This window comes from Pseudorasbora parva, chromosome 23 (genome assembly GCF_024679245.1).
Source record: "Pseudorasbora parva isolate DD20220531a chromosome 23, ASM2467924v1, whole genome shotgun sequence".
Lineage (NCBI taxonomy): Eukaryota > Metazoa > Chordata > Actinopteri > Cypriniformes > Gobionidae > Pseudorasbora > Pseudorasbora parva.
In genome coordinates this window covers 14315300-14329845 of record NC_090194.1, presented here as the reverse complement: position 1 = coordinate 14329845, position 14546 = coordinate 14315300, and the positions used below count along the sequence as shown (strand labels likewise).

The 14546-nt window shown below is 37.9% G+C and overlaps 1 protein-coding gene across 1 annotated transcript; it reads right to left on the bottom strand.

The window, feature by feature from the left end:
- Positions 1 to 1005: 1005 nt before the first annotated feature.
- Positions 1006 to 13604, bottom strand: LOC137063163 (CD209 antigen-like protein C). The gene is made up of 5 exons (XM_067434231.1): positions 13475 to 13604; positions 11614 to 11970; positions 11348 to 11493; positions 11087 to 11187; positions 1006 to 1144 (listed from the first exon to the last, which is right to left on the bottom strand). The coding sequence occupies exons 1-5, from the start codon at positions 13602 to 13604 to the stop codon at positions 1006 to 1008; spliced, it is 873 nt and encodes a 290-aa protein (XP_067290332.1).
- Positions 13605 to 14546: the final 942 nt, after the last annotated feature.

Here is a 14546-nt window from a genome sequence, read left to right as displayed (position 1 = left end):
TCAAAACACGGACCCATCCACATATACATGCAGGATTCACTTGAAAAATGTGATGAATAACAGTTATAAACATTCTTGTCAAAATGAGGCTCCTAAAAATGTCAGGAAAACACGATTCCTGGCTGCATATCATCATCCATGGATCACTGAATCTTTGGTAAGTTGTAAGGATCGTTTGCTCTACCCGTGTTTTCCTCCACTAACTCCAGTCACGCAGCAGCTCTTCTGCCACTCAGCCCCGGCTGAGGGGGCGTGTTACGGCGGGAAAGTGACGTCGATGCATTCCCTCTATTTAAATATGCCATTTGCCCTGTGTTCTGGATGAAGTCTTGATTGTATGTCTGTTGGTTTTTGGTTAACATTCTCTGTTGGCATTTCGAGCAGTTCTTGTTTTTCTTAAATTTGAAAGTGTATGTGCTGTATTTGGACTGATTATATGTGCTTGACCCTCTGCCTGGTATGGACTATGACCTTGGATGACACTTTTTAATATTAAGTATTAGAGTAAAGCTCTAAAATTACAGAAGCTTTACTCTACTAAAGTAGAGTAAAGCTTCTGTAATTGAGTTGCAGTGTTTAAGAGTCTGAGGTTTTGATGAGGAAAGACAAATACACATCCGCGATGATCCATCTATCACTAGAGTCACGGGAGAATGAGGGACCGTCCGTCTGTCTGCTGGCCGTGATTGCTCTTGATATCACCAGCAGGGAGAGAAAACTGCTGAAGACCTTCTTTATGATGAGACACCAGAACACTGAGCCTTTCTCATGAGCATATCTAGAGACTTTAATGGACTGGATCAATTTATCTTCATCTCTAATTTACATAATATAGATTGGATTTCCAGTTTAAGCTGCATATGAATCTTATAAAGAAATGTATTTCATGTAATGTGTGGTTTTAAAATAACTTGAACTGTTCAGTGATATACATAGAATTACGAAGCAAAACCACTGCTTTTCAAAAATATGACGGGTTTATTTCACTGTATGTACATATTTATTTTACGTAATGAGTGATTTTAAAATTGTTCTCTTGCAGATCCATTTAGCAAAAAAATTACATGGCCAATCATTCAAACCTGATGAAGTTATACGAGCACAATATGAATTTTGATACTGTGGGGACTGAGAACTCCAGTACCTGAAACAACAATGAAGAAAACAGTTTGATTCCCAGTAGAGTCAGTTATGATTATGATATCATACTACTCACAATAGAGAAATTCTGACTAATGATCAGTTAAATTCAGTGATTATGGAAGCTTAAGTGTAGCAATATTCAATTTGCAATGCAATATGCAAAATGGCAATGCATTTCAGTATTTAAATTTACATTTATATACCACATGTGCAACATTTGGAGCAAAATGATCATTCAAATGAATAATATATATATATATATATATATATATATATATATATATATATATAATATTTACGTTTGCTATTGCCTACACTAGTCGAAATCCACGATTTCCAGCTCCTGCGACGCAGAAAATAAGTTATTGCAACAGAATGGCACAGCAGGCATATGCAGCAGACCAGCAAAAAAAACCATGAACAAGACCAGTCAATAAATAATCCACAAAACAGCGGTTCTTGGACGCAGGATGTAGATCTGAGCTAAAATTTTGGTCTCTGCTCCTAGATAAGTGAAATGGTATTTCCTTTTTTCTTAATGATTTCATGGAATCGTCTTTAGCTCTTAATCTCTATACGGATGTCGTGCCTTCCATAGGGTTTGGAGGGGTTTTCAAAAATGAATGGTTTGCGTGCGCCTGGCCAGAAGAATTGTGGTCTTTACCTGTAGGCGACTATTCGACAGCCCTTTTAGAGTTGTATCCTATTATAGATGCATGCATTATCTGGAGTAAACATTGGGCTAGGAAGCGAATTCTGTTTTTCTGCGACAACGAAGGTATGGTTCATATCATTAATAAGGGGCGTTCATCTGTTCCATTCATCAATAGATTCATGAGATGTCTTACATGGCTGTCAATTTTGGGAATTATCATTTTCGCGCAAAGCATATCCCCGGGTTTCAATAATCAAATGGCCGATTCTTTGTCTCGTTTTAATTTTTAGAAATTTCATCTCCTGTGTCCAGCTGCAGCCCAAACGAGTCTGGAATGCCCTCCGTTCAGCCAAACCATTCTAGATTAAGAAATCCTCTCCAATCCTATGTGCACTCTGCCACGCAGTACATGCGATGGGGTCTGGCTAGCTCTACATTAAAATCACATGATTCAGCATGGTCTTATTTCATCACTTTTTGTGCTTCTTTATCTGTAGCTGCAATGCCTGTCAATATATTGTGTATTAGTGCTTTTATAGTCCACTGCTTTGAGGATCGGAGACTGCAGCCTTCTTCCATCAAAAGTACGGTCGCTGGCATCCAATTTAATCTGCACTGCCTGGATCAATCTGCTTCCAGTATTTTGGAAAACCAATCCATTCAGCCTTTTGCTGAACGGCCTCAAAAAACAGTCACCACAAGGCAATGATAGCCTAAACGTCTTCCTTTTACTTTACCTTTGGTTAAAAAAATCATATCTCAATTACAGAATGGGTGTTTTGGACCTTACACTGATCAATTAATAGAAACAGTTATTCTCAGAGCTTTTTTTGGTTTTCTAAGGGGTGGTGAATTTTCTTCACGTACGTATTCCTTTGAACCAAATAATAATCTAACCATTTCTGATGTTTCAATTTATGACCACCATTTCACATTGTTTCTGAAACACTCCAAAACTGATAGAAATGGTGAAGGCGTAGTCGTATACATCTCTGAGTCTAACACTTTGTCTTTTGTCCTCTAATTTCCATGCTGACCTACTTATACCGTCCTAGTGCTGGTCTGCAGGAGCCGCTGTTTGTCACACAGGCGGGGAAACCAATGTCTAGAGCCTGGTTTGCTTCTCACCTACGCCTCATCTGCCAATTCTGCGGACTACCCCCAGATCTCTATACAGCCCATTCTAGATTACCCCCTTGAGTACAACGTGTTCTCTGTCACTGTAGCAGCAGGGAAATACATTATTTTATTGTTATATAAGCATAGGAACCTATTATTTTGTATAATTGCCGTTTTAGTGGGGTTTCTCACAATTAAAGCTGTCAAATGAACGTGATCACGACGGGGTGATTACTGACGCTTGGCTGGCTGCTCAGTTCAGCCAGTCGCTGTTTAGCTACGAGTATAACGCATGGTCCATCACCAGTGGTGAATCTCAGTACCTGTTAACTGTCACTGGCCCACCGGTGGGCCCATTTGCCACTGCCTTTTTAAATCAATTATATCATATATTTATTCTAATCTAATGTTGACAAATTATATATCATTCGAAAGGTTACAAATTCAAGATTCAGCCTGTGAAAACCATAGACTGTAAAAAAATATGGACGTAGCGTCCGTGACGTCACCCATAGGATTCTGATAAGCCGTTCTGAAGCTTAAAGTAGGGGCGAGCTGGGCGTCGCCATCTTGTGAGCGAGTCAACGCGTGTCACTCCCGGATAACAGAAAATGGGCAAAAAGGCGGGATGTGCGCGGAGCTGAGGTGACGCAATGACTATAGACGGCGGATAAATGGCTATCCACTTGTAACCACGCCCTTAATTATGCAGAACCTTAAGGCTTTATATAACGGAAACGAATGAGTTATAAAAAAATTCACCCCCCTCAGAGTTGTCATGAAGATCAAAATTAGCCTTATAAGCCAAAACCACAATTTGTACCAGGCTGTAAACATGTTTTTTTCTGCTTTAAAGTTGAGAATTTTAACATGGGGCTCAATGAGATTCTGCTCCCTTCTGGAGCCTGTCCCTAGTGGCCAGTTGAGGAATTGCAGTTTACATTACTTCCGTATTGGCTTCAAGAGAGATCGCGGGAGGTTGCCGCTTGGTGAAAACCCATTTTGAAATCGGACCTTGGGTTACCATGGAAACGGTGCTATAAATTCTTCTAGCAGGCTCCTCCCCTATAGTGGGTGTTTCATATTACAACATTTATTTAACTACTTTATAAAAAAACACTTTTCTAATCTTGACAAAACGCTTATTGTCGGAAAGGTCTCACGGTTCTATATCTGCCAACTGTTTTGGGTTATTTGGACAAAAATATATACATTTGATCAGTGGCGTAACTTTGTTTTAAAAAGTGGGTGGGACATAAATTGCGTATCATATGCACGTGAAAAACTGCATACTATATGCACGCCAAAGCTCATTTTGATGTATAAGGGGCGCTCATACGTCAAAATGAGCTTTTTGGTACATATAGGCAGTTTTTTGCGTGCATATGATACGCACTATATGGCATCTTAAGGGGGGTTGCATTGCTGATACAATGTTTTATCAGATGTAAAATATGTACACTAACAATTGCAGAAAAATTAGTATTAAGATGTCCGGAAATCAATTAAATAGTTAATTTATTGATATAAATCTTGTTTAATTATTGAATCTAAACACAATATAGCGTTGTGCCAAGAATTTTCACGTGAATAAAGACATATAGATTTGCATTCTTTGCTTATAATCCCTGGTCTAGTCTTTTAAACTTGTTTTTAATCTGCCCTCGTAGCCTATTTTTTTTCTCATCAAAACCGAATATCATCAGTACATCAAGAGCAGGGAGAGTTTTTGTGCATTTTGTTTCGTGATCTGACCGGAACAATAGAAAGTCTGCAATGGCGTAAAGCGTTAGATTAAAGCGCTCATCTGTGTGAAGACTGCACGAGCCGCGAGAGAAATCTGCGTCACTGATAACAGCGGCAACGAGCGCCAGATCGCCTCTTATTTAACAAACAAACAAAATGATACTCTTCTAGTTAACCAGAGATGTTTTGTTTGTATTAGTTAGGTTCATTCGTGAAGCAAGCTGTTTTTAAAAAAAGTGGTGGGGACATGTCCCACCCGTAAATTACGCCTATGCATTTGATACAGGAGTTTGCATAAAAAAAATCTATGAATTTCAATGACACTCGGTGGCTATGTGTGGTACAGCGCATAAACAAAATCTAATGGGAACTAAAATTTTTGTGATATCAACTTCAAATTTGGAACACACATTGATTAGACATACGGCTTTGATTTGATATTACTTTGAGAGTACAAATGATTTTGTAACATGTATTTTTATATAAAATTATAAATATATAGTACAGTATATTTGATTTACAGTAAATTTAAACTTCCATAACGTTTTTATACTTTTATATTTTTAAAGTGATTTCACTTGAGCAATAATCTGCTGACTGTCTTCTTTAGAATGAGAACAAACTTATGTCTATATTCGAAAGCATTCTTGAATTGCAAACATTTAAGTTTGTATTGTGAATTTTCATCTTAAAATGAGGCTACAGATAACCAGATATATTTACTTTGGTAAAAGTACCCCGATGGCAACCAAAAAAGTAGGCTATTTTAAAAAGGAAATGTGCAAATCTTACCATTTTATTCTTGAAGTTGTATTCTTCAAATACATTGGCATTTTTCATAATTTTCTGAAGATGTATTTACACTCCGTGTCTGTGCAGCTGTGGTTTTACAGTAAGCTATTATCATTGGACTTATTCAATGAACCGTTTGACCACCGAATCCTGTCTCTGTAATATTGAAGTAAGTGTGCATCCCTGATCATCGTTTTCTTCATAGGTGTAATTTGCGGGTGGGACGGGTGTGACATGTACCCAACACTTTTTGAAACATCTTGCTGCATGGATGAACTTAACGGTCATTCGACACCTGTAGGACCTCCGTTCATCTTCGGAACACAAATTAAGATATTTGTGTTGAAATCCGATGGCTCAGAAAGGCCTGACACAAGTAATTTCCTCTCTCAAGACCCATAAAGGCACTAAAGACGTTGGGTCTTTTGACTCATGCTAGCAAACTGGACTTCTAACATGTTACACATGCCAGCAATGAAGGGCAATTAGCTAAGTGCTAAATCAGGCTAAAAACAGTAAGAACTCTATAAACACTCAGTAGTAACCAACTGTGACAACTAAAAACTTCCTTGCAACACCAAAGCAACCACCCAGAACACCTTAGCAACCACCTAGCAGCCAACCAAAACATCCTAGCAACCGCCTAGCAACCATCTAGAATACCTTAGGAACATCCTTGCAACGCCTAGCAACCACCCAGAACCCCTTAGCAACCGCCTAACAACCAGCCAGAATACCCTAGCAACCACCAAGCAACGCCCTAGCAACCACCCAGAACACCCTAGCAACCACCCAGAATACATTAGCAACTGCCTAGCAACGCCCTAGCAACATAAGCCATATATCAGCACCAGAACATCATACAGACATGAGGGTGGGCTCTTTTGTTTTGGGTGAGAAACCAGTATACACAACTAGCAACCGGGTCCCGAGTTTTGCCACGGCAAGCACCACTAACATTTTCTTCTGGAAATGTACATTCGTCCATGACGCGCCGCTCTCCCATTGAAAATGAATGACTTACAGCCACCTTGATGCTCTCGCCGCCAGCGGTGTGAACGCTGAGTTACGCCGGCTTCACACCACACACGCAAGCAGTGCTCTGGCAGGGCATAAGCAGTGTGTATGGAGAGTTTTAATCATTTAAACGGCCCGTTGAAGTTTGGGCAAAAACTTTTGGCAGTGATGTGTTTTCATGTATATATTTTTTTTAAATCACAGCACTGGATGCCATATGGTGATAGTGAAGCACACAGGACACTTCACTGCATGATTTTATGGTGAAATTTGGCAATCTTGCACAAGCTGTCCATGATTATTGTATGCTATATCAGTATGGTTGTATTTTTCTCTCTTTTTACAATTCTGATTGTTGTTTAATGCATAAATTATATTTAAAAAATGATGTGTAGTCCATCTGGATGGTGATGGGTGTTATTTATTACAATAAGAGTCCTAATAATAATATTTTTTATTCCCCCCCCCCCCCCCCCCCCCGCCCCCAAAATAAAACTTTATTTATTTAAAACTTCACAACTGCTAATGTTTTTAACATTGTAAAAATCTCCCGTTCCAGCAGTCTACATCCTGATTAGGGAGCGCACTTTGCACACGCGCATTACCATGCCAAACCAGCACGCGGCAGCCTATTGCTTTTCTGTTAAAAAGGGTTTGTAAATATTGATGCTTTAATAAAAAGTAATTTATTGGGAGCGTTTATGCGGGAATGTGTAGGCTAGTAACTTGAAACCATATGATGGCATTTTTAGACATACAGAAAATAATGTATAGCCTATTTTTATGCGGGCAGGAGCGGGACAAAACTTGTATGTCGCTGGCGGGAGAAGTTAACATCGCCTATATTTTTGCGGTAGCGAGACTGGAAAATCCGAGGTCATTAAGGGATGGACATGGACAGCAACAATATGAGGCTGTGGCGTTTAAATGATACTCAAATGATAAGAGGCCCAAAGTGTGCCAAGAAAATATACATCACACCTCCAGCACCTGTTGACATCAGACCAACATGCTTAGATTTAAAAGATGGGTTTAGACATCACCAGTTATTTTTGTGAATAGAAATTATTATTATTATAATTAGGCCTATTATTATAAAAAATAATAATAACACCCATCACCATCTAGATGGACTACAGATTTTATTAATATAATTTATGCATTAAACAACACCACAAAGAATGGTAAAAATAGAAAATTTTCTATTTCTAGAAAATTTTAAATTTTCTCTCTCTCTCTCTCTCTCTCTCTCTCTCTCTCTCTCTCTCTCTCTCTCTCTCTATATATATATATATATATATATATATATATATATATATATATATATATATATATATATATATATATTATGTATGAAAAAAAACATTTAAACTGTTAAAAAGTAAGTGTTTAAAGTAAGTTAAGTGTTACATTATAAATACAACTTATTGTTTCCAAACTTAATTTGGCTATACTTAATGTTAAAAAAATAAACCTGAAGAACATTTTCAATTAAAAATAATTTGAAAAAGCAGTCAAGCTTTTCTTTGAGAAAAGAACAAAGAACAGCACTGAAATCATTCTTAAGAAGGGAAGATGTGCAGACCGGATACGGCGAAAGTTTAATCTATCAACTAGCAGAGGTAATTTGACAGACAACCATTTATCCCACCCCTCAGATTGAGCCCTGGCAATGGTGAGTTCCTAGCCTGACATGGTCATTATCAATTCTAGTCAGAATATGATCTGAAACTGCTCCATTGGGCTGTGATTATGGGGCGTGTTTCACCCGAACCAGGAAAGACATCAATTGGATAGACCGACAACCAATCAGAGCAACGAAGCGACGCATAACGTTAGTTGTCAAATGTCAACAGAACTCAACTGCACTGTGTTGCCAAGTCTGCGGTTTTCCAAGTCTGCGGATTGAAGCGACCTCAATCATGTGATATATAGACCCAGGCAGGAATGTGAATTTTAGCAGGAAACCTTGCTAAAATAACACACATTTTACCCCCCAAAACACAATTTTGTTTCTGGAGAACCCCCCCAAGAAGCTATTGTTTTGGCCTAACAGTTGGAGGGTTTTGTTGTAAAAACTTGGCAACCCTGACTGCACGCACGCTGGAATAAACGATCTTTGCCGGTGTTGTAATTTTTTTTTTTACATTTATGCATTTGGCAGACTTACATTGCATTTTAAGGTACGCATTTTACATTTTTGTCAGTTCTTGCTTTCCCTGGGAATTGAACCCATGACCTTGGCGTTGCTATAGCGCCACACTCTACTGTTTGAGCTACCGCATTTAATAACACATAGAGTCCTTACCAACATGATCCTCATTTCAGAGAGAAACAAGAGAGGTGAATGCATAAACGAACAAGTTCTTTGTTAGGGATCTGAACAAATTCAACCAAGTACCTTTGATGACGTGGATGATTATGTTACTGTTTATCATCTGTCCATCATCATCTAAAGCCCGCCCTGATGATTTCATTGGTCCGAACAGTTTCTGTTTGGGCATAAGTACTCCTCTATGGATCAAGTCCAGACTGAACTGCCTGAGCTCAAATGTTGTGGGCGGGGCTGAGTTCGGCTGGCATCCAGGCTAGTGAGTTCCTAGACCCAACATCTTGATGTGTGTCTGGCTTGTCGGGCTAATGTTAACAGTTTAGAGCTTGCACACTGTCTGCGTGACACACACAGCTCATGCGCATCTAGAGCCGCACTGAAAAAGCATGCATGCTAGAAATAGAACCTCTTTTACAATGACGATTGTTTCAAAGCAACTTCACAGGGTTAAACAGGACAATATTGCAACACAATTTGATTTATATATATGTTGAACTGGATGTAATTTTTGCTGATTACCCAAATAAAATAGGTTTACTTTAAATCAGTAAAACATTACTGTTATAATAATTATATTTTTGTTTTTGTTTTGAGAATTGTTTGAAATAAGATCTGAATTTTTCATGTGACACGCAAGCATTTGGAAGCGCTTCCAGGCAAAATAGAATAGGAAAAGATGTTTAGATGTTATTAAAGTCTCTAGGTTAACATAAATGCAGATACAGGCCTAATTGTACTGGAAAAAATATATAATTATTGATTTTGAAATATTGCACCTGTCAATAAAGAACAAAATATTTTGTAGCATGTTTTGCCATCAATACTGCAGACGATGTCTTTGCTGTATGAGTAGGCTATATATTTATGTTTAACATGAAGTAAAGGTCTTCACTGAACATCAACTAGCAGCAGCAGCAGCGCCACGTCAGACACACTTTTGTTGTGCAAAGACAAAAAAAAGCATATGAACCGAAACGCCACGCTCACACCACACAGCCAGTGTGTCGCAGGCCTAACAGAACAGTCACTGACAGACGTGTGTGATCATTTCTCTGTTCTTGCTTCATCTGGCAGTAAATGCATAGACAGTAAAAGAAATGGACACAGCGACCCCATTGACGTCTACGGCGAAATAATGAAGTCAACCTAGGGGCACTCACTTCCTGATGGCTGAGCGAACTGCGCAGGCTCAGACTGAGCTTGACGACGTAGATGTGACGTGAGCCTCCTGTCGGACAGCTGGAGGTCTTCTAGTAGATGTGGAAAGCGAAAGCTGAATCACGTTGTTTAAATATTTTCTCCCGTTGCTTTTGGCTCACTATGGGCTTCTACCCATTCTTCCCCCTTGACTTTATCAGACTAGTCTCCAGGACATGTCTCCACGTCCCCCCGACTGTCTCATAGACAGTAAAAGATTGCCTGCGAGCGTCTCCTCAGGTCTATACGGTAATTTCTCAACTGTGCGACAGGGTCGCGTTGGTTATGACGCAATCGTTAGCCTATTTTTACAAAAACAGCTTCTGCGGGGCGATAGTGTAAGATACAAGGTAATGGAGCCTTTTATACATTGTCGTGTTTCTTTAGAAATATACAATGGACAAATGGAGTCTTTAAACGCCTCAGATGTAAAGTTATTCACTGTCAAAGTGACTCAAAAATGAATGGGAGTCAATGGGATGCTAACAGCAGGTGATGGCTTGGTTAGCAATGGCAGCCCCTAGGGGTGGAACGCTCTCCGAGCGCTAGATTACCCCCTTGAGTAAATGCCTCGCTCAAAGCTCTGCTGCCGCCATGTTTCAGCAGCTGGCCCCGCCTTGATAAAGTGATTGACAGGGCAGGGGCGGAGACTTGATCGCCTCAGATTGCATTTTCAATTCCACTTTGAATTTTGTTACATTCATTACAGGACATTTTATGAAAATGCTATCGCAAGTATCTTAACTGGCATTGTAAATGCAATTAAGAAAAATAACATTTGGATGATCATTTTCTACAATTTTTGCTTGAACATGTTAAAACACATCTATTCATTACTTTAATTAATTTTAATTTTAATTTTGAAACGTATAAAGCCTTAAAATATATGTTTAAATTATATGTTAAACTAGTGTAGGAAATAGCTAATGTAAATTATATTATTCAGTTTGAATGATCATTTTGCTCCAAATGTTGCACACATGGTATGTAAATGTAAATGTAAATACTGAAATGCATTGCCATTTTGCATATTGTATTGCACATTGAATATTGCTACACATAAGCTTCCATAAATGATCTCTCACCCATTTGTTATTGTGGTGCCATCAATCCATTTCCACACTCCCTCTGTCTTTGTCAGACCAATCCAAAAATCACTATCACCACCAACATTCTTCAAAAACTCCTGTTACGATAGAACAGTAATGCATTGTATGATATATGTGTAATAACAATAATAATAATAATTAAATGAACAGTAATTTTCTCTTCTAACTCTCAGTAGTTAAAACAGATATGTATCAATGTGCACAAACAAACACAAAATCCTTTTCTTTCTCACTCACTTGTTCCTCTTTGCTGTTTATGATCACTATATCGGCTCCTCTCTGTTGACAGTCTCGTCTGCTCTCACTCCAGCTCTTCCCCTCAGATGAAAAATAATAAAAACTGAAGTTGTAGTAAATCCATTTAAAGTTGTCAGCACGCTGATCTGTTAATACACAAGTTTAGATATTAGTTTATCTTCGTCCATGTTGAAATAAATTTAATAAACAGACACTTGATATATAAGTCAATTTTTAATTATTTAATGAGGATATAACATCATTACCGTGTTCATAAAGGCCATGCTGAAGTTCATCATTCTTGTTTTTTATCTGCTCATATTTGGTTATTATCTGGTGTTTTTCTTCAGTCAGGTTATTGATGTGGTTCAGTATCTGCTCATATTTGGTTATTATCTGGGGGTTTTCTTCAGTCAGGTTATTGATGTGGTTCAGTATCTGCTCATATTTGGTTATTATCTGGCATCTTTCCTCAGTCAGATTATTGATGTGGGTTAGTAACTGGTTTCTCTCAGTGGTGAAATACACACAGAGCACCATTACAGCAGTCAGCAGAAGAACACACAGCAGACACACACACACTTCAACTGCTCTGTGCTTTCTGTTCTTCACTGAGACACTTCCTGAAGACGACAAACACAAGCTTAATTTAGTCTTCACACTTCTACTTCAGTCTTGTGAATTCTATTCTTACAGTTTTTCCACAATCACCTTAATTGGCTCGGTTCTCAAATGAGATCTCTCAAAACATTAAGTTCAGATCTTTGTTTCTTGTTCACAACAAATTTGAATATATTTTTTAAGTAGTTGGTTTTGACATAAGTGTTTTTGTGTAAAAGAGTAATTACTACACAATATCTTAATGCAGCATGGACAAAACTAACAAGTTGATTCTTAGTAAAACTGTCACACTCTTCCCAGCATCTAAACAGTCTTTCATTGTGTGAGCCATTTAATTATCAAAATCTGTCAGTTCTAAAGTTGCCAGAATCATAATCATACACTGTTTGTTCGTCGGCCAGAAGAGAAGTGGCACCCCGACTGAGCCTGGTTTCTCCCAAAAAAAAATTATTTCTCCATTCTGTTCCTGAAGGAGTTTTGCTTCCTCTGCACCGTCACCTTTAGCTTTTGGCTTGCACAGTTGGAGACACTTAAATTTATAACTCTATTACCGATCTGCCCGCATTCACATTATATGATAATTGAAATGAGATAACATTGCTGTTTTCTCCAGAGCAGCTGTACAGCCAAATCAAATTCCTTTGCATTATTTTCCTGTTAACACTGTGACGCTGCTTTGAAACAATTGGCATTGTAAAAAGCGCTATATAAATAAAGGTGACTTGACTTGACTAAATAATATTGTATGTTAGTGATAATGTCCACTAAATTGCCAAATAACCTGCCATGAAGTAATGAAATAGGTACAATCTTACCAGTCAACCAATCAAGTTCGGAAACTGCATGTAATTTTGTGGCAATATTCGTGTAAAAGTAGACATTAAAATGTAAACATTCTGTTTCATTTTATTTAGATGGTCCCTTTCTTTAACACATTCTGTTGACTATAACATTGCACCTCTATCTACTATCTCTGAGTGTTAGTAGAGTACTTAGTACTTAGTTGAATGTCTGTTGAGCATCAAATTAATGTCAGTAGATATTAAGCAGACAATTTACTAATACTCTAATTAGAGGTAATTGACAAGTAGTTGCAAAGTGATTTATATGTTCAGAAAGGGAACCAAATAAAGTTTTACCAAATATAACACATTGGTATAAAAATGCACTTTATATATGTACATTTTCCTTTTATGACTTCTCCCTGTAAACATTTATCTTCTGATGAAACATGAATCTATAAAGCTCAGTGAAAAAGTGAACTGACATCTGTAACAAACATATCCAGGGTGGATTGCCAGGTGAATTTTATCCTGTGGGCTACATCTCACATTACTACATTTTTCAGACATGATGTCCCATAAAACAGTTTTGACAATTGTACTTGCAGTTTAGAGAATGTAAAGACAGATTCAAAAGATAAACCAAAGCAATTGAGTATAAAACAAGAGATAGTAAAATACCTCTGTCCGTCTTTTATAATGTGTATCCGCTGAATTATGTTACCTGTGTGCTGAAGTGGCAGATGTCTTTCTGTGTTTGTCCTCAGATCATAATGTCTCACAGTATCTGCACTCTCATAGATATCCATCTTCTCCACTCTTTCTCTTCTGTCCATTTCCACAGTCTCAGTCATCACAACATCATATATAACTTCAGTTATCTCTGATCTCTTAATGTCGCACATTATAACGCTGTTAATGCTGTTGTTCTAGTTTGTGATTATTTAGGCTGCATTGCATTTCCTGCTTTTAAAAATGAAGTCGGAGCCAAACTCTAAATTAAACTGTTGGTGGTCAATGTGTGAATCATGTGACATTCAAGATGCCAGGACAGGAAGAATTAAGGCATATCTAGTAACACCAAGTTAAACACCAATTAGATAAAGTGAGTATTTTTAATGTTTATTTGTTATGTTTTATTTCATGCTCTTTTGGTCTGACAGACCCCAAACCTTTTACCTCACTACCCAGACAGCATGGTAACATTGATACAATGTTGAGTTTTGATCCATCATTTTGGTTGAGATTGACATTTCAATGTTTAAAGTATGTTGGATCATGGAAACTTTGATGAAATTCAACAGCACACACGAGTGGAGACAGTGATGTTGAACTAACATTGATTTGTACCTGATAAGCACAAGATCATGCAGGTGTGTATCTCTGTAGAGCACTAGTGGGTGTTTCCCAATCAGTGGGGGGGTTTTCAAACCACAATCGGCATTTTAATCGCTTTCCCCGATTTGCTCTAATCCCCTGGGGGCTTGGTTTAGGAATGGGCCTTCATGAGTTTAGCAAGTCTGTTGAAAAATGGTTGAAAAACATCTATTGTAGTTTGAAATTGGCCACTGATTGGTAAACAGTTTAGCATGTGTACTTCTCAGTAGTTTAACTGATGCTTCTTCATTAGAGAAAACACATGTGCATCCTAAACAGTCTAGTGTATGAAGTGTTCTAGTGTTGAACCACCTGACATACATGACTTCTCTTGTGCAATTTCAAACAATCTACTTTATAATTTCTGTTCCTTTATTTTGTGTGATTGTTATTTGGATTTGATATGTATTGTTACGACC

Excerpts from the sequence above, each read along its gene's own strand:
- LOC137063163 (XM_067434231.1), bottom strand. The coding sequence starts at position 13,604 with ATGACTGAGACTGTGGAAATGGACAGAAGAGAAAGAGTGGAGAAGATG. Across the intron at positions 11,494-11,613 it reads GCATGGCCTTTATGAACACG|ATCAGCGTGCTGACAACTTT; the intron begins GTAATGATGTTA and ends GTGTATTAACAG. Across the intron at positions 11,188-11,347 it reads TAAACAGCAAAGAGGAACAA|GAGTTTTTGAAGAATGTTGG; the intron begins GTGAGTGAGAAA and ends CTATCGTAACAG.